Genomic DNA, 26,027 nt, shown 5'->3' on the forward strand with positions numbered 1-26,027 from the left:
CATCTACTGGACAGGAGTCGTTTGCTGTTCATCTACCCTTCCATTATCTGAGCGGCTTTTCCTCACAAGGGTCGCGGGCGTGCTGGAGCCTATCCCAGCTGTCTTTGGGCAGTAGGCGGGGTACAACCTGAACTGGTTCCCCCAGTCAATCGCTGGGCACACAAAGATAAACAACTCACACTCACACTTAGGGACAATTTAGGGCGTACAATCAACCTGCCATGCACGTCTTTGGAATGTTGGGAGGAAACTGGAGCACCCAGAGAAAACTCACGCAGGCATGGGGAGAACATGCAGGTTTGCAGTCATATTTGTATGTGATTACAATAACCATGGATGGGGTATCAGCCTAAAATAGGAAAACGCTTTCTCTAAACAGCAGATAACCAAGACTAGAAGTTGATTGTATGCAGTTACAATCAAAATACAGTATAACTAGCAGTAGAATTTACACTCCTGGTTCAAATCTTAGCTCCAGCCTTGCTGTGGGAGTTTGCATGTAACATGAAGTCATAAAGTGAAAGTATTTGTTGTTTTGCAACGTGCTTCTAATTTTTATTACCTTAATACAGTTGAAGAATAGAAGATCAATGCTGGATTTAGCGGTCAATAAAGAAAATCTGAAGACAGAGACAATACCAAGACCTTCAGGAGTCAAATCTAAGACAAAACCAAAACTTCACAATGTGGTCTCGAGGCCGGTCTTGAATGTTACCTTTAGTCCAGAGGCAATCGGATGGTGTCTGTCCATTCACACACGCTGTAACACATGGATGCGGTGGCAATTGGGAAATTTGGGACAACTCCCGTAATAGCCGGTCCATTTCAGGCCGACGTCTGGCCCGGCTGTATCTTTTTTTTTTTTAATTGGCACGCATTCCAATAAACCACAACATCTTTTAATAAGACATAATTACAGAGTACCGTTCAACAAATGCAGGACAACTTGTGCCATATGGTAGCCTGCTTAATGTCAAGAAAGCAATGCACTGGCTATGAGCATGTAGGTGTATGCATAGTTGCACATGTTTCGTCAAACCATTATTGTTTGTTGTCAACATTTTTCATAATAAAACCTCCAAGACTTGACTTAGTTTAAATGCCTTTTAGCACATGTTTATTAAATAACTTTAGGGATTTACAACATGTTAAAGCCTTTCTCGAGTTTAGAAAAAAGACAACTTTGTTTTAAAAGTCTAACAAAACGTTCAGGGAGCTCCCAGGCTAAGCTGCATCTTATAGTTCAATGAAATCAAAAACATCCTTTATTCAAGTCCATCAACAGGAGAATTCACGTTACCACGGAATACGGATACCGATTAAGTTATCACAATTAGCAGCCAACAGGTGAGTTTGAAGTTGTTGCTGGTGAAAAATCAAATGTTAACTCCAGATATGTCTTTCGTTATACATATGAATATGTAGGCCATTTGCTGTTATGGAGTGCAAATTCCAGTCAATTTCAAGGAAAGTTGGAGGAGAGTTTACTGGCATTTGCATATGGATCTGCAAGGCGGAAAATTTGTGCCAAAGCCATGTGACTGTTTTCCGTAGTTGCTTTTTTGGTATGGTATTTTATTTATTTTGAATTTAAGGGATTTTTTTTTGTTGTTCTTGAGGGTTCTTCTGGTTTTATATGTGAAGGACATGTTTATTGGTGGCACTTAAACTATTATACATTGTACTTGAAATATATTGAAATGTTTCTTTGTATGGGTAAAACTTGCTGTATTTGTTTCTGAAACAATGTATCCCTTCGATACATACAATTCTTATGTGCAAAACAAAATGCATTAGTTTGTGAATGATGTTTTGTTTTTACAAAACACACAGATTTTTTGTGAATTGTTGGGTATGAGTAAAACAGGTTTTGCGTGTTTGTGCGGTTTTGGCATAATTTCAGTCTTAAACTTTGCCTCTTCACAAAATCATCCTTCTTGTCGCTGCCAGTAGCCGTGGGAGAAGAGACAGGGCCAGAGAGGGACGAGGAGGAGGAGGAGGAGGAGGAGGAGGTGGTTCTGGTGGTGCCGGGGTGCTGTTTGGAAGCCAATGACTGCAGCATAATTAAAGATGGCGGAATCAGAGGAATTTAGACTCAAGCGACTAATGGTAAGAAAATTGCGCCAGGAGTGCAATTACATCTGGGCATTAAACACCAGGTCAACTTGTTTATTGCGTCCGACCACAAAGTGTCATAAGCGGTCATTGTTGGTTTTCTCACAGCGTTGATACGGGTGCTTAGGCTAAAGCTAGTTAGCTAGCAACTAGTATGTGACGCTAGCACGCTGTTGTTAGCCGTGATGATGGCTCTAGCTTAGATATCGCAGGCTGCATATTTGCAAGCAATCATAACAATACCAATGAACAATAAAAACAGTACATGGTGCTATTTTGAGTCATAAAATCCTGTTGTCCAGTAATGCAGCGTTTTGTACGGCGGTTCTCCCCGCCCCCCACAAACCTTTCACAAGGGGGGCTTGCATGGACTATATAAACGGCATACTGTACTATGTTCAAATAGCCTTGCTCCGGAATGTCGATTGACGATACTTTATGTAGCTAAACATTTGAAAATTTTCACAGAACTAATGGTTAAAAATTCTCAGTGTTAAGAGACGAGACAACGTGAGGCCTGCAGTCGTTACAATTCGTTGGAGCGGTTATTTGACCCACTGTCGATTATCCCGTTTCTATTGCGCTGCCAATATTTTCTCCGGTTAAGTCGTAAAAAAACACAATTTAACCAGTCACTCGTCGTTCAAAATTTTAATAAATTACGTGCATTTACGTAAAATGCGTCCAAAATATATAAAGTAAAACTAACACTCTTTCCTTACGGTCTCAATTTCAGCTGACTGTGACTTTTTCAGTCTTCACTGTGTTATTTTCATACATTAAAAAGTGCCTGTGCAAAAAGACGAACTCTTAATTTGCTTGATGGACTGCTGGTTGGATACAAATACATTAGGCATTGGTTATTTTGCTGTCACCGGCAACTCACTGATAGCGTTATTTTGCCGTAAACAGCTCTGATGGGTCAATTGACGATGCGTGGAATTCTGGTCCTGCCACGAATCGCCCATTTTATCGCGTTTACAGTAGGTTGGCTGTGAATAGGTAATTTTGGGCGTGATGTGGAGGCTTCCATGTTACGGTTCAACTGACTTCCTCATCCTCCCATTGATTTTAGGATTGAGATCATGACATCATTTTGATAGGGCTGTCAAAATTAAAGGGTTAACTCATGATTATTATTTTTTTAAATCATGCGATTAAATATTTTAACTAAATCAACTACTCAATTTACTTCACAAATTAATTTGCAAATCTTTCCAAGCCAAATTCAAACACTGTACTATATTTACATTTATATTTAATTTGCAGTGTTACAGCAGCAAAGATATAGATCACACTGAGGCGGTGGCGTACTGTAGCCTTTAATGTATAACATTAGCAGCAGACATTCATAAAAAGCATGCAAGTATACACAGTATATATGTATATACACAGATCCCCATGTATATACACACTTACATCCCACAACATATACAAGTGTAAGGAAACACTCCAAATGACTGTCCATGGTACAGAGGGGAAATAAATCCGTGTTGCGACTCGACCACAAGTCGGATGTGGATGCAAAATGCTTGACATGTTTAAGCTCCCGTCCCGATGTTGTCCATTTTGTGAAGTACGGTTTTCGACAAATATTTTCGTACCTCTTGCCGGCTACTTTCATGAGGCGTTTAAATCCTGTGTGCACCACTGTAGCTAGACGAGCTCTATCTTTAGCTATGTGCTAGGCTATCACATCCACCTCTGAGAAGTTGTCTCGGGTGGTGTTGCCTCCGTGATGGGCTGTTGTCACTTGTCGAACCCTGCTTCTCACTTTGAACTTTTAGTGCAAGCTTCCAAGTTAACAGCATGGTTGTGTTGTGGGTGGTGAAAAAAAAAGGTTGGACGCTCTGTTTTGGGTGCTTACGACGCACTTTGTAGTTTGTGTTCTCTTGCTCAAACATCGTCTGTCTAATTTCTTTTTGGGACAAGCGCAACAGGAACGACTTCAACTAACGTTACTTCGTCTTCCACCTTGTCAGCCGCTTCTGGATTTGAATCGCCAGCTACGACCGCGTCGTCTGTTTTCTTTCTTGTTCAGCTGGGTGGAGTCACATGACTACATGCGCTGTAGTCATCTTAAAGGGGCATGAACATAGCCGCAGACAGAAAATACTTTTCTTTTCTTTTTTTAAACACTGAATTTACCGACATGTGAAAAATGATGTCGGTCATTGTCATAAATTTCGGTAACGGTAAATTTTCGGTTTATCGCCCAGCCCTACCCCACGCCCATTTAAAATACAATTCTGAAAAAAATAAATTGGGGGGCTGATATTGAAATCCGATCGGGAACACCCCTAGTTATTGGTTATAAATTTTTTAACAATCTACTGGGTGACTGGTAAACGGACCCAAAAATCGTGTTAAGCCTAGATGAGAGTAATATGGCTTTCATGTTGATGCACTATTTCAATTTGCATAGAATTAAAAATTCTATAATTCTGTAATATATTAATCTTAATGACTCACTCTATCCACCCTGTGCTGCGTGGTATATATCTGTCCAATATCTTCCTCACAAAACACTGAGAGGTCTCCGAGTCCATAACAGACGATAACTGAGAATATCTGCTGCAAACTCAACACATATTCCTGAGGCCCCTTTGGTGCCCAAAAAGGTGCCTGATGTAAAACAACAAAGCAAACACTTCTTCCAGAGGACCCCTTAGCTGTCCAACAAAGTACCTGGTGTAAAATGCACCATGTTAATACATCCACAGATATGAACATTTGCTCAGTTAGCCAGCCCGGCTAACCCCCGTTCCTGCATGGCGGCCTTGTTGGCATTTGTTACTTTAGCATCAAAGGCAATGCATGGCAAATTTGCTTATTTGTCAATGGATTTTTGTGACTTTTGGTGTTTTTAAATAACTATCAATACTTAACATTTGTGTGTGTGTGTGTTTGTGGGGGGGTATTTTTACCTGTGGTAGGTTATTCCCATTTTCTTTGTTTTAATTGTACAGTGTTGTATGCAGCACAATGTGCCTGCATCTTGTTCGTTTGTATTTTTTGCCATATACACAGATGTCATGCGATGATGCCTTTGCCCCTCCTAGCTTAGCATTGCCATAAGCACACATCTTCCTGAAGACCCCTTAGCTGCCCAAGAAGGTGCCTAATATAACATAGGTGAGGTTCAGTGTCAAATGATGCCTGCACAGCACGTAACATTAACAGCAAATGGCTCAACTTCAATTGTGAAATACTTATTAGACGAGCGCCTTTGTTTGGAATTAGATTGGAGAGGTAAAAAGTGCGAAATGATAATATAATTATAATACAATACATTACAACTTAATTTATACAGCTGGAGTAACAAAGCACTTTCCATATGGTGTAATCTAACTTAACGGGAAATTACAACACATAACACATAAGCAATAGATACTAGAAGAACAGCAGAACAGTGACAGTCTCATGCTGAGTCCAAAGTTAAAGAATGAAAACATGTCAAATGTGTAACAGTAAGGCTCATTCAACTTTACTCTCGCTTCAGACTTGCCCTTTGAGCCTTTTCCCTTTCTGTCAATTTGTGTACAGATGTGCACACATACTAGTGCTGCCACAAAAGATTATTATACTAGCTGTATTGGGCATTCGGATTTGTTTGGTGTATTATTCTCAAGAACAAGTATTTTATTTCTTTATTTTCACTTTATTTACAGCTTAGCACACAGATCACCAGTATTCATTCAACACGCTATATCTGTTAACTCATTCTTTCCTGTTCCTCCTCAGTATGAGCAACAGCAATCCAGAGTGTTTGATCAGGTGATGGGGTTGGGAGACTTTGCTGACTCCTCCCAAGGCTCCAACACCTCCTCCAAAAGCGGCGGTCTGGAGGAGACAAAGGCCATCGATGAAATTTCACAATTAGAGGAGCATCAACATCCAGACGAGGACAGCAGTAACAGCAGCAGCAGGCAAGAGGAAAAGATTGGTGCAGGGTTGGAGGAGTCTTCGTCTCCTCGCATTGCTTCCCCTGTCACTGACCAGCGCTCCTCATTTACCATGGGACCTAGTGAAGGTGGAGGAAGTGGCGAGGCAGCATTTGATGATGCATTGGATGGCCTTCCTTCCTTTGGTCCTGAAGAAGAAGAGGAGGAGGATGAGGACTGGCACTTTGCTCTGCCAGCGGAGACATTGCAGGATGATGACGGTGACAAAGCAAAATGCAAAAATAAGCAATCAAGAGAGGAACATAACAAAATCCAAGAAGATCCGTCTCCTCTAGAGCCCAGAGAGGAAGTAGAGGAGGAGCAAGACAGGGAAGCATCGAGCGGCTCTGCCAACACTTCCCACTCATCCAAGGACAACACACTTGAGAGCAGCCAAGGTATGTGCATTGTGCACTCCTATGTATTGAATCCATCCATCCATTTATTTTCTATAACCCTTTTCCTCAAAAGGATTTCAGGTGAATTGGAGCCCATCCCAGCTGACCTTAGTCGGGTACACCCTGGACTGGTCCAAGGAAACAATCAAATGCGATGTCGTTAAATTGATACATAGTGTAATCTCTCTGTTGCACAGATGTTTGGGGTCACAGTTGTGTCTCTATCATCGTCTAAATTGAACGATTTATTGTTTTCGGAACCGAAATCTTAATCTCAAACTACTTCATTTCGAGATCATCAAAGCTGTGCTTTTTTTAAAGGGCTCTTATCCCCCATGCTTACCAATCAGCAATGCTACTGTGTACAGGTCAAACTAACCAGCGCTGAACTAGTAAAAAAAAAGAAGCGTCACCTCTCGCTCACACTGTCACTCGTACTGCTATAAATAATTTCTTTCATGGCTGCTTGAATGCTAGGCACTAAACTAGAACAGACTTTCTTTTAATACCGTGTATAGAAATCAGAAATCCCTTTATTGTCATTGTGTGCAACGACATTAGAGAGCTCCCCTCTCCAGTGCAATTTAACAATAATTTAATTAAATATATAAATTAGATCAATAAAAGAATAAATAATGAGATGGAAAATAATACGAAGTTGGATAAATACAAATACATTACGTCGCTGTTCTGCAAGGTAGGGGTGGTTGTGTGTGTGTGTGTGTGTGTGTGAGAGTTCCGAATGATGATGGCTCTCGGAAAGAAACTGTTTTTCAGTCTATTAGTCTTTGATTTGATGCGCCTGTAGCACCTGCCAGAGGGCAACAAGTCGAACAGGTGTGAGTTCAGGTGAGTAATGTCTTTGACGATATTGAGAGCTCTGCTGAGGCACCGGGTGGTGTAGATGTCCGACAGGGAGGGGAGAGGGCAGCCTATAATCCTCTGCGCCGTTTTGACTGTGCAGCCGCTGTACCAGGGGGCGACACAGTACGTCAGCAGGCTCTCGATGGATGAGGATAAATTTCCCCACTAACAAGTGGCGTTTTCACTGAGGAGGCGAACGCAAAGGCGCTGACCGTCCTAATCGCTGAAGTGAAATGCAGATTTGGGATGGATCCAAAATAATTTCTGAAGTGTTCATTCGACTTTTCACAGAAGTTGTCTAAAATCACATTAGGTTAGAGAGCCAGCAGTTATGAAAAGTAAGTAATGTTGTGTGTATTTCAATTAGTACGTATCTAGACATAAAATAAGACGACAGCTACATTCGAAAGTTACCAGATCTCTAAGACCAGAACACGAAAACAGCCGACCTCAGCAATGACGAAGAGCTCGACGTCAACTGTATTTATCATATTATCAATGTTAATTGCACTGTTTTGCACCACAGAGTAGGACTGTGCAATTAATCTGAATTTAATTATGATTACAATTATTAAACGGAACAATTAAAAAATGGACATAATCATAAAAAACGATCATTATCTACAGTATATATTATTATAGAAAACATTGTTAGAATAGTACAAATGTTTCTCATTTTGTTAAATATTTAAGACTAGGGCCGGTATCAATATGTATCATGATAGTCAAGTGATTAATATCAATAGAAAATGCCTTTGATAAAATTTTCAAGATAGAAAAATAAGAATGCATGCGGCATTGTGTGTGCTGTAGGCAGTGCGCAGTGGCGTCCACACATGAAGAGTCATTTAAGCCAACCAAGAATAAAATATATATATATATGTGTGCACAATGGGTAAGGGGGGCCCGTCCCACTATTTGTGAAGCACTATAGTAGACTGACATTTATTAAAATATCGGCAAAGTCTGTCACCTTGCCTTCCTCTGTGTGCTGTTTGGGTTATATTGAAAGATTTAACTAATATTCCAAAGTTTTTTATTTATTTAAAATGCTAATTCTCCTTTTAAAACATGACTTTTTAACCTCTCATTAGATGCGGGAATATCGAATCAGATGGAGCCAACTGAAAACAACCGGAAAGGAGAGGTGAGTAAAGTCATTCAACAATAAAATTACAAATTATCCTGCTCTTTGTGCTTATATTGGATGCTTAGATCTTCAATTACCATGTGCAGATGTGTTCGATATTGAGCACAAATCACATTTATATTTTGATCAACAAGGTCATTGGGAAAGGACCAAATTTGAAGAATCTGGTTCTGAACAAGGTGTTTTCCCAAAAATTAATTGAATAACTGATTTAACAATGTCAAGTATATATATTTTTAAAAGTTCCCTTTTCATTTGGCATGTCAGCGGTCCCAGCCTCCTGAAGTGGAAGACAGCAACCCTCCGATGTCTCCCAATATTACCATTAAAGATGAGCCAATTGATGAGGGCTACGATGCTGCTTTATTGCCGCAGAGCACCGTCAGACAAGTCAAAGAAGAACTTGACCATCAGGAAGTAAGTGTAGTCCTTGCAAAAGCATAGGTTCGCTGTGTCCTTGGAGTTTTTGGTCAGGTGTTGATGAAACCATTTTGATCTGGTTCTCAAAGGAGCCCTTGAGGTTGTTGTTTGATGCTTGTTTTTTCCTCGACCGGTCGACCTCATTGTTGAACTTAGATTTACTGCACATCTGTGCAAAATACGGCCCGTGTGCCACATCTGGCTCATCCACAGACCGAGTGGCCCTCATAGCCTTTATGAAATCCAAATAAAACGTAACGTGTGCCCTGTTTTCATTTTTATGTGCAGCCATGTCGACGCTGCCAGCGAACAGGATTAGCGGCATGTGTTCTGCGATGCCAATTTAGAGATATTGTCACTGCATTCAGTGATTTCTCCAACAGCTCGAGCAATTATTTAAAACATTTATTTTGCAACATTAATTTGCCCTGTCTGTGCCATAGAAATCATACAAGTCTAAACAGGAATAGAAAACAATTACAATACATTGATATGTCATTGGGACAGCGCATGATAGCGGCTTTGGAGATAAAGTCAGGGAGGCCAGACTGCCTCAAGGAAGACCAAAGAGGTGATTTATCAATGTAGTTAAAGAGGACATGAAAGTAGTTGGTATGAGAGCAGAGGATGCAGAGGACAGGGTTTGATGGAGGCAAGTGATTTGCTGAGGCGACCCCTGAAGGGAAAAGCCGAAAGGAAAAGAAGAAAATATTCGTATGTCATTGGAGCAGATGGGTCTGATACAATACAGTACGACTTTATTTGGACAGCTCATTTCATCACAGTTGCAGCTGTCACAACGGTCTTTGCACAGAGATGTATGAAGACACATGCATCCATTAGAGACGGAATACTGTAAATAGTCTCACCTACGTACCTCTGTCAAAGGAAAATTCCCTCACCCAGAAAAAAAAACGCATGCATTAAATTTTCTACAACTATATTACATTAAGGATCGATTCCTCAACAACGGAAATTCCGATATCCGGAACCCGGAAGCCATAGCGAAAGCCCGCAGTAACACAAACTCAAGCAGTTCCCCGCTCCATACGGAAAAACTTTCACCGGTCCTTTATGATCTGATCCAAAACGGCGACATTTATGACTTCTTTGGCATGAGTTTTACTGAAATTGAGAAAGATCAGAACGGTAATGACTGTGGAAGATAGTGTGAAATGCATCCAATTAAGCGACGCTGGATACAAAGTAAAAAACAAAACAAAGAATCGATTGTGGCTCAGTACGATTTCGATAGATTAACTTCTCAGAGTAAATTGCTTGAATCTTGACGGACGAAGTACAGCGGCGTAAATGAACGTGTCCTGGAATGCTTTAACTGTTGTTGTGCTTAAAACCTCCCGCTAACTGGATCACTAAAAGGCGTCCCGCGGCTGGCTTCAAAAGTTCGTTGCACGACATCAGCTGAGCAATGCTGTCTTAAGTGGTGAGGGAGGGCAACTCAAGTTTGAGAGTGAGTGAGTGGAAGAAAAAGCTAAAAAAAAAAACAAACAAAACAAAAAAAGGTGTATTTTGTCACATACTTGCACGTTCATACAGGTTTTGCGAGCATTGTGACAAGCTTGCGTGTGGGCGTGGGCGTGTGTGCGCATGCGTGAGGAAGAGTGAAGTCGCAGCACACTTGACACATGTACTGTAGTCGTTTCCCACATAACGAAATTCTGTTATACGGAAAGATTGGACAATGCAAATATAATTACGTACTAGAGAATACTTACTGGATACACATTACAGGAAGTCCTCAATTTACGAACAAGTTCCGTTCCTACTCTGGCGTAACCTGAATTTCCGTGTAAATTGGAATTAACCTCTAATACTCCCTAAATCTCTCAATAAATATACAAATGCAAGTTTTATACTTCATATTAATAAATTAAAGTGAATTAAAATAAAAATTAAGATTCTGCGGAGAGGTGTGCCATCATGTGGAAAAGATTTTTGTGTAAGCGTTCACATTACATCACAAATGCGACCTGGCATATGCGTCCCCAGTGACCCGCATGAGCCGAAGAGACTACGTCACCCACAACGTGGTGTTTACAGAAGTAATGTGGCCTAGCGAGGTGGGGTATTTCTGGAGATTAGATAGGTCTTCTATCATAGAATTACAGATTGCGGCAGTAATGATGAGGCAAAGCTTTTCAAACTCATTTCATGGAGACGCAGCTGAAGATGATGTCACGTAATTGCATGAAATAATTGCGGCCATCACCATAAATATCCACTTTATACTTCATGTTTCAAGTGGAATTAAATTAAAGTAAAATATAAAGTCAATACCGATGGCCTCACTGTGCGGAAGTCGTGGGTTCGATTCAGGCTCCGGCCTTCCTGTGTGGAGTTTGCATGTTCTCCCCGTACCTGCGTGGGTTTCCTCCGGGTACTCCGGTTTCCTCCCACATTCCAAAAAACCTGCGTGGCCAGTTGATTGGACACTCTAAATTGTCCCTCGGTATGAGTGTGAGTGCGGATGGTTGTTCGTCTCTGTGTGCCCTGCAATTGGCTGGCAACCAGTTCAGGGTGTCCCCCACCTACTGCCCGAAGATAGCTACGATAGGCTCCAGTACCCCCCGCGACCCTAGTGAGGACAAGCGGTAAAGATGATGGATGAATGGATAAAGTCAATTACTGTTACTCAAAACAACTTTTCATATTCGATCACCTGGCTGCTAGCACTCTCCCTCTGCACACGCAAAGCGCATTTTGGGCTCCGGATGACATCAATGAGGGATACATGCGACCGGGCTGTTCGCCTGTGGTTTCATTCCAAAACATCCCATACGTATCCGATCTAGGACCACATTTGAAAATGGCCCAAGTCGGATTTGAAAAAATTGTAATTGAGCCGTTGAGAATGTAATTGAGAAAAAAAAGAGATGCAGGTTGTATACGAGCAAAAAAATCCAATCTGGGTCGCGTTTTCCTGCAGCGTGAACCTAAAATGTCGGAATAGGCACAGCCGTCGTAAAGTCGGAACGTCACTGTTCGGGTACGTCGTAACCTGAGGACTTCCTGTATTCAGCAGCCCGTAAAGTACATTTTATGATTTTTTTTTTTTTTTTTATGAATGTAAGCGAGTGCCATCTTGTGGAGGAGTGTAATAATGGAGCGGCAAGTATCGGACCACAACCCACTGGATTTGAAAATTGGCCTGAATAATAGGAAGCGACATACAGTATGGAGATTGAATACAAGATTATTCAATAATGATTAGAAGAAGACAGTGATTAAAGCAGACATTAAAACTTAAAAATGACAACGGTTAAGAAGATCCAATGGTACTCTGGGATGCAATGAAGATGGACGTCATGGGGTAAACTAATTGCAAAAGGCAGCACGGATTAAAAAGAATAAATTGGAGTCTTACAGGAAATACATAAAATAAGTAAGGGTACTAGAAAAAGAATTTCGTAATAGAAAAGTCAATTATTTTCAAGGAGATAAAGGAGTTAAAGGGCAAAATAAATCTCATACTAGCTCAAGAAATGGGGAAAAAAAGAGCACATTTGTAAAATAGAATTATGACAAAATTGGCCGAGGGCGACCAAACGATTGATGAGACACAAAAGAAAATCAGTGTCCGGCTCGCTGTGGTCGAAGCATGAGGCCAATGTCGATAGCCGGTATCGGAACCATACTGGTTGGTACTCATCGATACCGATACCAGATTTTAAGACAGTACATTTTTTGGGAAAGAACACACACTGTAGTGTAGAATACATTGAAGTATAATGTCTCTTTTAGCTGTCTGATATTGTACATAATTGACTTCAGTGATAGATTGAAATGTGATGGAGATAAATATCTGGTGAATGTACTATTAGTGGCAAGTAAAAAAAAAATAAACTAGAAACTAGCATAATGTAGATCCTCCTAATCAAGATCAATGGATGGCATTTGTCGAGGAAATCCGGATGAAGGAGTTGATGACTTTTCGTATGAGACTGCAGGGTACCGAGGAGACCAGAAATGGGAAAAATGGGTTATGTACAACTACTTAGCAATAAATAACAATTGACGCAAGAAAGAAGAGGAAGGGAAACTGAAATGCATTCGAAATGTGACTCCCTTGTTGTTTTTCTTCCTTTACATTCTGTTGAGACCATATTTTTCAATGTGTCAAAGGAAAATAAAAATCAAAGTTGTAAAAAATTTATAAATAAATGAAAAGAAATGTGTCGATTGATGACACCTGGATTAATTTTTGGCTTCCCAGATAAGCCCCGTGAGCCATCCCAAATTTGGGTCTAAAGAGGGATCTTTGTTTGAAATTCCTTGGTGAAATTAAGAATCTGGATTAAAGCACTTCATGAAGCCGGGTGGTCTCGTTGCATTTTATCACAAGTGGTCTGATGAATTTGTTTAGCACTGTATATATTTACTTACGACATATTTAGCCATTCACTTAAATTCTATTTGTGTTTTCCAGGAAGAGCTTAGAATTAGCTCTGTTTACTCTGTTGGAGGAGGTAACACAATTGTGCCCCCTGTGGGTGAGTGTATATAATTTTCATCATACAGTATTTATGTTCGTAAAATCAAGTAAATACCATTGTATTTATTTAATACTTCAGCTGGTCTTGGGCAATAGATTTCTCAAAGCAGATCTTGTATCTATTAGACATAGTACAAAATAACGGCCTGGTGTTCTTTGCATGTTTAGTAAGCGTGGTTTAATTGTCAATTTGAAATTCCTGCTGTAAAATCTCCAATTGTCCAAATTAGTCCAGATTCCAGATTGTGTATCTTCAGGATTGATATTTTAAGAGCACAATTACTCAAGTCATTTTTAATGTTTAGAGAAATCAAGAAGAATTCAACAACGAAAAGAAAAGTCCAGTTGCTTTAATTTGGCTTTTGCAGATTATCATGACCTGGATGTCGAAAGAATGTGATGTCATTTTCAGTCAACAGCAAATGGCAAAATGGCCTTCTCAAGATGAAAAAAATGAGTGAATTTTGCTGCTTTATTCATATTGCACAAACACAATATTAATCAGAATACCGTAATTAGACTAGTGTCACCACATGGAACATATATTAATCTAAAGACCATTTTTGACTTCCTGTGTAGAGTTTGCATGTTCGCCCCGTGCCAGCCTGGTTTTTCTCAGAGTACTCCGGTTTCCTTACACATTCCAAAAGCATGCAGGGTAGGTTGATTGAACACCCTAAATTGTCCCTAGGTGTGAATTTGTGAGTGTGGATGGTTGTTTGTGCGCCCTGTGATTGGCTGGCAACCAGTTCAGGATGTACGCCGCCTACGCCCAAAGACAGCTGGATAGGCTCCAGCACGTCTATGGCCCTCGTGAGGTTCAGCACATCGGACACAACCTGTCACACTCACAATCACACCGAGGGACAATTTTTTTGGGTGTGTTCAGTCGACCTACCATGCATGTTTTTTGGAATGTGGGAGAAAACCCATGCATGCAAACTCCTTACAGGAAGGCCGGGCCCGGATACAAACTTAGACCGCTGTACTGTGAGGAAGATGTGCTTACCAGTCAACCACCCTGGCCAATTAAACCAACGACAGATAATTTTAAAGAAATACGTTTTGATTATGTCTGACAACATTATAAAAGGCGGACTATCACTGCAATACAGAATTTCAGGTCAAAGTCAGAAAACTTAGTCATTTAGGATTAATTTGCAATGAACAAATATGTCAAAAAGTTTTTGTACAAACTAAATTGAAGTCCAGAATAATACAGATTCAACTGTTGACACAATGAAGTTGCAAAATAGGGCTGGGCGACAGCTGAAAAAGTCATCACAATGTAAGTATATCCTGTTACCCAACATTGATAAAATGTAACCATCCATTTTCTGAACAGCGTACCATCACTAGAGTTGCGCGTGTGTGGGGCCTATCCCAGCTGACTTGGGTTGAGAGGTGGGTTGCGCCCTGATCTAGTACCCAGCTAATGATTCATCCATCCATCCATCTCATGTGCCTCTTATCCTCATTAGAATGAAAAATACCATTTGACTTACAGAATAGCATGATGGCCTGACAGTTCAGAGATGCAGGGTTCGATTCCAGCTCCAGCCTTCCTGTGCGGAGTTTGCATGTTCTCCCCGTGCCTACGTGGTATTTCTCCGGGTACTCCCGTTTCCTCCCTCATTCCTAAAGCATGCATGGTAGGTTGATTGGACACCCTGAATTGCCCTGAGGTGTGTTTGTGAGTGAGAATGGTTGTTTGTCTTCGTATGCCCTGCAATTGGCTGGAAATCAGTCCAGGGTGTACCCCGCCTACTGCTCAAAGATAGCTGGGATAGGCATCAGCACGCCCGCAGCCCTCGTAAGCAACGAGTGAATTTAGTGCTCTATAAAACACGAGTAAGTAAAAGCAGTCTCTTACCTGTACTGCTTTCAACTGGAAAAATAAATGTTCAGACACTGAATAATAACACAATTGTAATTTTATTTTTAAAACTATCACCACAACATTTACTTGTTTTTTTTTCTTTCCTTGGTGGTGCCTTCAAGTTGCGTGCTGTTAGCTTGGCCACTCTATCAGAAACGGGGCGGAGATGGACACGTATTAAGGGATTAAGAAGATTTTGTGCTTTGTTAGTGGAGGACGCAAACAGACTTCAATGAGCTACTAAATCTAGTACTAAAACTAAATGGATCACGGCAATAATTTAAAGGAAAAACGCACGTTTTGTTTTACTTAACGCTCCCCGGGGTTATCGCAATCAAAGGTACTGGTGTACTGGTTTGTGCCACAAATGGCTGAAATTCCAAGGCATTCTCCGGAATTAATGTCATTTCTATCAGCTTTTCTCAACTTCAAAAACATTCCTTAAATGGAGCAGATACAACATAACTCATAAAAAGAGCAGTGTGGACTGTAGAATATATCATTTTAATTAAGTTGTGCTATTTTTCATGATTTTATTTGTTACGGAGGATTCGTTGGAATATTTTTTTTTTTTTTTTTTTTTTAAATTCAACCTAGATGGCGGCCCCCTCTGATGTGCAATCGGATGACTGAAATCTAAACAGACATGAAGAACAAATAAAATCATTAGCAACCGCTATTGTATTTTTTATTGATATTTTGACAATAGGTTAAAACTGACTTGGGCAATTATGCTATTAGGCTAATGATATGATAGTTCCGTTGGTTAGTATTTCCTGTCTCGTCAAACTTTCCCCTCATTCTTCTTTCCAGTCCATCAAGTGACAGCACCTGCTCCTCCACAAACAACCATTTTTATTCCGGGTAGAGGTGCTGTTCTCCAAGCAGTGACTCCCCTTTCTGTCCGACCTCCAGCTGCAATTCAGACTTCACTAACATCCTTGTCGCCACTACCCCTTCGACCCCCCGTGCCAACCATTCCCGGTAGTGTTCGCTGCAGTGGCTGTTTTAAGGTACTATGACGTTCTTGCTCCTGTTCTAGCTACTCCCACAAAAGAAAAACAAAACAGAAACACATTAATGACCACTATCAATGTATTATGTTTCTTGGTTTCTTAACGTGTGTAGGTTCTGCTAAAAGGTCAAACAGCATTCCAAAGAAAAGGTTCAACGCAGCTCTTCTGCTCCACTGTTTGTTTGACAGGACATCTGCCCCCAACAACCAAGAACCAATTATGTTCTCTATGCAACAGGTACTTCTTGGATGACCCTACTGTATTTCAGACTGAGTTCTTCCGCTTACGGCCCACACATTTGTTTTTAGTGGATAACCTGTATTGAATGTTGATCAGCGTTTTCCGAAGAATTCTTTATGTTCCAAAAATGCCAATGCATCTCCAGTACCGTGCAAAATTGTTTTCAATAAAGGTAAAAAGCAGGAACCCATTTAAGTAAAAGTAAAGATTTAAAGTTTGGTCATTTATGCAGTGGAAGCTCAATTTATAAATTTATAAATGTGCTTCCTTATTTAGATGTAAATTCTACCCTCCAGTCTCCTACTCAAGAAAATCATCCGGTCAACAACATTCATATGATCTGCCATGATGTGCATCTTAGTTTATTTCAGCTTCCTTTGACATTTCAGACAATGCATTTACACGCAATAGTCTGTAAATGGTAAGAAGAGACCAAAAGGAAGTAAGTAGGTTTAAGCAAAAAGCTTATAGAGACCTACCCCGCCACACATCATGCAGTACAGCTGAGGTGTCCAAACTTTTTCAACTCGGAACTGTATATTAACATGGAAAAGAAAAATATCAAATGCAGTAGAAATAAAAATAAGATTTCACTGTCCCTGCAGCACAGCGGTCAGTTTCTCAGTCTTACAAGCCATAACATAAAATACTCAGACCCCTGGATTTATATATTATGTTTCGTTAGCATATTTGTTGGATGCTGTTGCCTGGTCGAAGCTGCTCTTCTGTGAGTGTTTAGTGATTGTGACAGGGATCGAAGCTCCACAGTTGCCGTCGCTTGTTTGGGACAGAAACTGCACAGTGACAGGAAAGAGTCGGCAAACAGAACGCTACACAGTGTCATTCTTAACTCACGCAAAGTCTCTGGGGATCAGTTCTGAACAACAGAATGAGAAACTTGAAAATCCTCTGCTGGAAGTTTACACTTAGAAGAAAACACAGCTTTGGCGATCATTTAATCTTGTTGCCTGAACTCATGATTTCGACCCGAATAACGACAAATCGTTCAGTCCTCGTGCTATTTGTTAGCAGCTATTCTATGTGACTCAATATTGAGACAATGCCAGTACAAATTTAGTGCAATATTATAGAGAACATTGTATATTTCAAATCAAAGAAGGGGAGGTCAAAACCATTCATTCAATCAGAACATACAATAAAATACAATACAATTTTATTCATATCACGCATTTCACAACAGCTGGTGGTGTAACAAGGCGCTTTCCATATGCCGTCATATAAATTAGCAGCTAATTAGAACAAACTAAAACCCATAAACACATTTACTATTTTCATGGTCTGTGTTTGTTATTTTTGGTTTAGTATTTAGTTTCATGCATACAACAACTAGTCACACAAAGACCTCTCCACACCATTTTTTTTCTCCTGCCAACTGATCCCATGGCACGCCACTTTGCTTTCTCATCTGCTTTCAACTGTTGGCCTCGACTTTTAGCTGCATTAGCGTCACTTTCTGCTCAGAAGTACACTACTTCTTGTTAATAAATGTGGGAGAAAAAAAAACGGCATGCAGACTGAACCGAAACCATTTAGTATGTAGTCCGATAAAATCACATTTATTTTTTATAACAATTATTTTATTTATTAAATACAAATTATCAGATCAGAACACCCCTAATCAATACTGTAAGATACATTAAACTGCAGTGTACATACATTTCTCAAAGCTGGCATGTAAGTGGCGTAGCGTAGCCAAGGATGAATGAAAAGACGAAAACAAAAATAAACGGTACTTGAGAGCGCAGTACAGAGGCGAACATCAACAGCACCCCACATATTATCTGAACTAATCACGTTTATACAAATATTTTCTGCAATCCTGGGCTTTACTTGCTACTTGATTTTATTTCCGCCAGCTGCTTTGCTGTTAGAGGCGAAGTTAGTTGGTTTAAAACTTTCTATACAATATTAAGTTCTAGTCGGCTCACCAGTTGAAACATGGTATTCTGATTAATATTGCTTTTGTGGAATATGAATTAAGCAGCAAAAGCCAAACATTTTTATTCATTATAGGGGGTGGCCATTTTGCCACTGACAACTGCATTTGGCATCACCGTGCCTAAGGGCTCAGGTAACAACCGATCATCAGATAAATACAGGTGTATTTTGCTGCCTAATTCACATTGCATAAAAACAGTATTCTTCAGCAGATGTGGGCGCGTCAGTAAATTTTACCAAATTGTCATTCGCCAGCAGCCGGGCCAACCGTCCATCACCATCGCTCCCTCCTTGTTCCAAGCGGTCCCGTCTGTAATTCGTCACTCATGTCATCATAATTTTAACCACGCTTCCATCATCACTATATTACAGTTTCTCACTGCTATTTTAGGATAGTCAGTAAAAAAAAAGAAGAAAAAAAAACAATTTGAAGGGGTAACGGATATGGTGGACAGGCCAGTAAATTTCATACACATAAAACTCGGGCAGCACAACCACAGGTCACCAGATTGACTATCAAGCTTTTTTTTCTTCCTGTCGGAGGATGGGGATCTTCTCCCCCGCTGCGCTCAGCAACCGTCGTCACCCCATGAGCAAATACATACGAGACATGTGGCGCGTGTTTCCTTCAGTCGTCAGCTAAACGGGAGTCCGTTACTGGCGGTCTGACGGACCTTTCATCGGTATTGATGTAATGCCCACCTCTGTTAATGCTGTGTTGAGACTAGTGGGGCCACATAGAACATATTGTAAAAAACACTTGACTTCCCGTTTAAACTTGGATAAAACTCGTTTTTTTTGCCTTTCTTGTCTTTTTGCAGTGAGATTCTTCGGGCCCGGGACACAATAACAATCCCAGCTGATGACAACACCTACTTGCACTTTTGCGGCCAGCACTGTTTGTCAATCTTTAGACACAGGACAAAAAAAATTGAAAAGGTGCCCGAAAAAGTGGTTGAAAAACGGCTAGAGAAGAAGATTGATAAGCCACAGGAGAAGTCCGTGGACCGACTGGCAGAAAATGTTGTTTGTAGTGTGTGCAGAATCACCAACCGGGTAATCACAATGACATGAGCTTTTATTGCAAACAGCGAGTCTCTTTGCCTCTTTGCAGTAGTGTGTCCTTCACATGATTAATACTAATCTGATTATCCCCTCCAGATCGAGCATGAGGTCAGCCACCAAGGTCGTCTGCACAAACTCTGCAGCGACGCTTGTTTTGTAACATGGCGCAAGATGCGACAGTTAGCCATGAACTGCTGTGAAGGCTGTGGACTGTACTGCAGTAGTAGTTCGGACTCCTATCATACACTAACAATTGAAAAATCAGAGCTCAACTTTTGTGGTCCCACCTGCATTGGCACTTACAAACAGGTATGTGAAAGTTTCTATTTTGGGGGATAGGACACTCAAATGATTGTAATATAAAAGGTTGCGTTTCATTGCTTCCTATCCAAATAGTCCTGCCGAAAGACAATTGAGTGCGCCAGATGTCAAAAGTCTGCCATAGTGTCAGCTACCATCATGGAGCGAGACGAGAAGGGAAAAGTTCAGCTTTACTGTTCACCTGTTTGTGTGCAAATGAGTCGACCACTGCACACACTAACCGGTAGGATGGCATGCAATCGCAGAAAAACGTGTCATGATTTTATCATATTCATGTGAGATGTTTATGTCCATTCCACAGGGGCTGCATTCCCATGTTGTCTGTGCAAGGCTGTAGCTGTTCCTCAGTACCACCTGGCAATGGTGGATGGCACCATAAGGAACTTTTGCTCCTATGAATGCGTTTCTACTTTCAGGGTAAGGCGTAGTGCAAGAATAGTATTATATGGAATTCTGTTGGTGGTGTCTAACTGATGATTGCCGTATTATCAAGTCCCAAATCTTCCCCAAAACAGACGAGGTGCCCTGTAATGCGACGCGCCTTGTGTTCAGACTGAGACCCATAGAGCTGTACACATGCTATTCACTCGAGCAACGGGCCGGAAGCCCCATTGAGCATTTCAGAGCGCATGTTAGCACACCCTGCTGGTTGAAGTCTGAGACTACTGTGTGCAGATTGTGACAACTAAGTTCTGTTTGGTGATGCTTTCACACAATCAGTTAGAAACGTGCGGGAGAAAGCTGGACAAAAGGGTAGCTGTCCATGACGTTGTAGTCTGTCTTATCATTCATGGTATTGCAAGCAAGAAACATCACCGCTTTTGACAACAGACTGAAAAAAAAACACTGCCCAAAACACACCACTCACTTATCTCTAATCAGCCATCTGATTGGCTGAGGCTGATAGGCTCCCAGAATGTCTCAGTACTCTTTGAGTTATTTTTTTTCTTTTGGGGGATATGAATGTCATGACAGATGCATGTTTTGTGCATTCCTTTGTTTCATTGTTTGCTTGTATGCTGTTCAGTGATAGTTTTGGTTTTGATTTAAAACAGTGACTCTAAGGAGTGTGGTGACGAGTGACATCCCTCACCTGACATTGACTATGTTGACATGTGAGCTCTTATAGGGTCATAGGTACTACCATCGACAAAGATGACTCTCTTTAAACGAGAGCTAGCATGGGCGAGCTAGCATGCGCCTCTTAGTGCGGTGCGCCTATTGTGCGTGTTAAATACAGAAATAGCATCCATGACTGACGCTGCGCTCTTTGATATGGCGCGTCTTTTGGCTGTGGAATTACGGTAATTATTTGCATGTTGAAACAATCCACTATTTGTGGAACATCACATGACCAAACCAGAAAACGCAATCGTCGACTTCCTGTGTACGCATCATTAACGAGCATGACATGATGACATGATTGTTTGAAGCAGAACTTGCTGAAAAGAAATCTCTATGGCTGGTAGGGCTGCACGATAAATCTAATCGACATCGAGGTTTGACGTAGTGCGATTATCTAATCGCAAAACGGTGAGGTTTTGTATTTTTTCCTCTCTCTCGCAACCTTTGGCGTTTGAATTAGCCAACCAGAATTGCCGATGCTCGGGTCTTAATGACGCTGGCCAATCAGTGTTGTTGGCTAACACGTGTTAGTCGGCGCTCGGGTGCCTACAGTCAGAGCAGTCTGACAATAACACACTATGCATGCACCTCTGTTTTTTTTCTGTGATTGCTGTGTACCGAAGTGGATGTAATGGAAGTAACTTCTGCCGCCTAGATGAGGAGAGGGAGATGCCCGTGCTATAGACGGGCGGTACGTCTATTATTTGGATGTACGGCAGATTCGACAAAAATGAACCGCATCAAAAAAAAAAAAAGCATCAGATCCAGAAGCAACACGACCAATGTATTTCAACGTTTAAAACACCACCACAAATTTGAGTATGAAGCCAGTCAAACAGATTCTAAATAAACAGAGGCAACAACTAGCGGTCATTCATGTGCTAAGCTAAGATCGCTAACAGTAGCATTCACGTTTTGAAAAAAAAAATGGCATCGGATACTATCTCAAGTATTTGTGCGTACCGGCGACAAGCTCCCTCTCAGAGCATCTTTTCGACACGAATGGCAACATTGTAACTTGTGATCGTGCATGTCTGCAATGGTGAATATGCTGCTTTTTCTAGCCCCCAAAAACTAATACAATGCAATATAATCGCCAGAGGAGAGCGCCTCGTACTTTTCATCAAACGGTGACATTAGTGATTTGTATTATAATTTTTTGACTCACAATCTTTGTTTTGCGAGCATTGTGACAAGCTTGTGTGTGACGCGTGGGTGTGCGCGCGCATTTGTGAGGAAGATTGCAGTGGCGGAGATGAGCGGATATGCTGCAGTGGCGAGCGAGAAAATGAGAGACAAGTGTAAAGGAAAAGTTGAAGTGTGTATAAAATAAAGTGAGACGAAGCAGAAACGGATAACAGTGTAATGTATTGTGGGATATGTTCACTGTCCGCGATTGTTTATGTCCGTCTCGCTTGCCGTACTGAGCGGCAGCGAGTCACGGAAGTGCACAAAAAAAGACAGCGCTACCGGCTTGACTGACATACTGATTGGCTCTTGTCATTAATACTCTTTAATACAAATTTTACAAACAGTAGCATTTTAATGCATTTCAACGTGTAAAATACAAAAAACGCAAATCGAATCGTAATCGCAATATTGGTCTGAATAATCGCAATTAGTTTTGTTTTTTTTGTTTTTTTTTAAATCGTGCAGCCCTCATGGCTGGTGTCTTTGGACGAATGTTACATGTATATAATTTATTTATAGAAATACAATATGCAGGGATGGACTGCTTACATGTACAGATGGATGTTTCAGTTATATATATATAAATATATATATATATATATATATAAATATATATATATATATATATATAGTTTCAGTTTTTATTGTATTTCTTCAAAAGAATATTTGGGGAAATTATTTTTTCCTTATTATTTTCCTTTTTGCTTATTATAATAAATATGTTTCATTGAGCACTGTTACCTCGTATTATTTAATTTCCGTTGACTTTGTTCCCTAATCTGTAATTGCTTGTTAATTATTCTTTTAATAGAAAACAGGACATACTGGGTCTGATCTGATCAATGGAAAATCTTCTCCAAGGGATGTCTCGCGACTTGGTCCCTCCTCCAGAGCCAGCTCTGTCCCTCCCATTCCTCAGGACTACCCATCTACAGCCCCCTATCCCAGCCACCATGGAAGTAACAGCTCAGTGCCTCCTTTGGTTCCTCTGTCACGAGGCTTGACCTCAACTTCTGTGCCAGGGCAAGGCCATCCACGAACACCTGCCCCTCTTTCTCTAAAACCAGCAGAGGGGGGACCCAGCGACAGCCCCAAAGTGACCTGCCATCAGTGTACTCAGCAGTTCATCACCAAGCCACTGCTTTTTGGCCACAAAGTAAGACAAGTGCCATTCATTCCCTCAACATTATTTGAACTACGTAACTGTTGTATAATCGTGCCTTTCTTTTTTTTCCTTACAGGATCGGATTTCTGTGTTCTGCTCTATGATATGTTGCGATGTGTATAAAACTCAAAACAATATCCTGGTAATGTGTGAAGTTTGTAGGAGGGATAAGGTGCCATTTGACACAATCCATTACAATGGAAAAGACATTTTCTTTTGCAGCAAACGTGAGTCAGCATTAATTCTTGATTTGAGAAACCAAGCTTCAATCAGGCCATACTTTACATAATGTTACAATGCACATGTTTTCCATGTTGTTAACTGGGCACCAGCATTCCAATGCTCGTGATCATATTTGGCTGATGACTTTCCCCAACTATTGTGTTTCAGACTGTCAACAAAACTTCAGAATTTGTATAACATCTCGTAACAAAGAGCCACCCTGCCGTCCGTGCAGCTATTGCTATAGCATTAGCCAAAAAATGTTGCATAGTCACTATGGAGGCAAGCTGGAAGAGTTCTGCAAACCGCTTTGCATGTCCCAGTACACTGTACTCTATTATGGGGTAAGGCGATAGACCTATGTTTGCGATCGTAACCCGATTGGCCCTTACATCAATCAAGAATCTAAACAAAATAAGTTTGATTATATTATTTTACATTTTCATTAATTTGTCATAAGTCAACATAGTGATTAGTATGACTGTCACTTTCGTTTGTACAGATGGGTCGATGTGACAGTTGTAGGAAGCAGGGCTACTTAAGTGAGAAGCTGGAGTACATGGGTTCAGTGCGAAACTTCTGCAACCTCACCTGCTTACTCGGGTACTGCTCCCTGAATTTTCAGTCGACCCAGCACACTCCCAGCAATGGTACGGCAGCAGAGCCACCTCATGGTAAGCTATGTTGACTTAAGTCAGAATTGCTTATTGGTTGGTGAGAATCTGGATATTATTGTGTTGCATGAAGTTCGTTGAGTGCCTGGCCCTGCCCCATTTCAAGTCAAACCCCACATCCCTCGCCTCCGCCCTTCCTGCACCCGCTGCCTTTCGCCTACAGGTCCTCCACTGCATGGGAAAAGCACAAACTCTACTTGAATAGAAGTACAATTACTTGTGTAAAAGTACTAATTCAAATAATTATTCAAGTAAAAAAAAGTTCAGGCTCTGAATTATATTTGAAGAGTAAAAGTAACAAATAATTTTACTGGATGTTTCCTCCTCACATCACACATTGAATGTTATTAATTTTTTTTTTTTGGGGGGGGGGGTTTCAATGCCTGCTGTACATAATTTCAATATACATAAAGCCTAAGATTGTCTTAAAGACAAAAGAACAGTATTGATACAGGATATTAATTTTGACTCGTTCGGTTGCAATTTCAGACAATCATCTATCAATGACTTGGGAGCGATCGTTATGTCTTTAAAAAGTGGACGAATATAATCTCTAATTTGAAAATAAAGAAATTTACTGCTGCCTGACCCTAATTTCTGTTGTAACTGAGAAGACAAAGCAAGTACCTCTTTCATTTCTAGATCGCCAATACAATTAATGCCTTTCTGATTCCTCATACCAAAGGCACTCCCTGAAACAGAGGGAGGAAAAGTAGGATTGTTATTTATGGGTAATGCCGGAGACAAAGAGTTAGGTGAAAACAGGAGCTAATCTGTTTCCAGATAAGAATCATTTCATGAATGACAGGGTTGCAATTATACAATGTTCTGTTGATTTTAGTTGGAGCTAACAAAATTGTGGCTATTGCATATAGAGAGAGTATAGTCCATATCGTTTCCGAATTGTGACGCGACGAATTATGCAAGTAAAGCCAACTCTAACAATCTTCTTCACTCACAGTTTTTAATTATTAATTCTAATTATTTCTACTATCTGTGTTTCATGTTGCCCAACCAGACCGAAAATAAAATCCTAATTGCAAATGTACCTTTCATTGACAGTGGCAATAAAATCAATTCCAATTGTGATTTTGCAAAGGCATTTAAAATATACAATTTTTCTTGCTCTTATTCCAGCTCCAGCCCAGCCTCACCACTCCTCAAAAGCTAACCCTCTCATCGCTGATGTTGTGTCACTCACAAATGGCTCTGCAACTCAGCCCAGTGTACCGTCGGATGTTGTGCTCACTGGTTAGTTGATTTTTGTGTTGACACGTCACAGTGCCAGTTAGCACTGGGCAATTTTTTCAGTTGATTAAATAAATGAGTTTATTTAATGTCAGTGTTCGCAAAAATATTTAGCGTCTACGTTTTCATAAAAAGTGAATAGCAATTTACAAATTGCTGCAAAGATATAGACGTGTACGAAAAAACAACAGTCCAGAAAACAAAGCTAAGCTTCTTTTGAATAATATAATTTTTGCGGATAAAAGCCCAAGTGCCAGCTGAATTTGAAGATCAAATGTGATTTTTCCTCCACTTCCAAGTATACTTTATTACAAGCTTGTGTACTGCTGTTAGTCAGTTAAAATATTTGCTTTCAAAAAGCTGGCCATGTTTTTGACATTCCACTGTCTGAATTAACTGTCCATATAGCCTGGCTAATATACTGTATACGGTCATGTTTTTTTCTTTTTTTTCCTATTGCAGGAGGACTTCCAAACTCTGGTGTAGATGGCAAGATTCTTGATCATGTATGTATTGTA

General features: G+C 40.6%; 1 protein-coding gene across 3 annotated transcripts in view; it reads left to right on the forward strand.

Moving 5' to 3' along the window:
- The first annotated feature begins 1,984 nt into the window (after window positions 1–1,984).
- LOC148343471 (zinc finger MYM-type protein 4-like) overlaps window positions 1,985–26,027 on the forward strand; it is a 38,524-nt gene continuing 14,481 nt past the window's right edge. The window contains exons 1-18 of one of the 3 annotated variants that reach the window (XM_088297092.1): window positions 1,985–2,109; window positions 5,860–6,044; window positions 6,144–6,457; window positions 8,416–8,468; window positions 8,739–8,888; window positions 13,339–13,402; window positions 16,097–16,296; window positions 16,412–16,536; window positions 19,320–19,554; window positions 19,660–19,872; window positions 19,960–20,107; window positions 20,186–20,301; window positions 23,012–23,356; window positions 23,442–23,592; window positions 23,756–23,931; window positions 24,090–24,261; window positions 25,399–25,512; window positions 25,972–26,015. In XM_088297092.1, the coding sequence (XP_088153218.1) occupies window positions 2,071–2,109; window positions 5,860–6,044; window positions 6,144–6,457; window positions 8,416–8,468; window positions 8,739–8,888; window positions 13,339–13,402; window positions 16,097–16,296; window positions 16,412–16,536; window positions 19,320–19,554; window positions 19,660–19,872; window positions 19,960–20,107; window positions 20,186–20,301; window positions 23,012–23,356; window positions 23,442–23,592; window positions 23,756–23,931; window positions 24,090–24,261; window positions 25,399–25,512; window positions 25,972–26,015 (2,844 nt within the window). In that variant the 5' untranslated portion in view covers window positions 1,985–2,070. Of the gene's footprint in view, window positions 2,110–5,141; window positions 5,251–5,859; window positions 6,458–8,415; window positions 8,469–8,738; window positions 8,889–13,338; window positions 13,403–16,096; window positions 16,297–16,411; window positions 16,537–19,319; window positions 19,555–19,659; window positions 19,873–19,959; window positions 20,108–20,185; window positions 20,302–23,011; window positions 23,357–23,441; window positions 23,593–23,755; window positions 23,932–24,089; window positions 24,262–25,398; window positions 25,513–25,971; window positions 26,016–26,027 lie in introns of those variants that run through there. The other 2 variants (XM_088296933.1, XM_088297015.1) reach the window with 2 other exon arrangements.

The sequence above is a fragment of the Idiotropiscis lumnitzeri genome, chromosome 1 (assembly GCF_059441095.1).
Source record: "Idiotropiscis lumnitzeri isolate Australia: NSW breed Sydney's pygmy pipehorse chromosome 1, RoL_Ilum_1.0, whole genome shotgun sequence".
In the NCBI taxonomy this organism is placed as follows: domain Eukaryota; kingdom Metazoa; phylum Chordata; class Actinopteri; order Syngnathiformes; family Syngnathidae; genus Idiotropiscis; species Idiotropiscis lumnitzeri.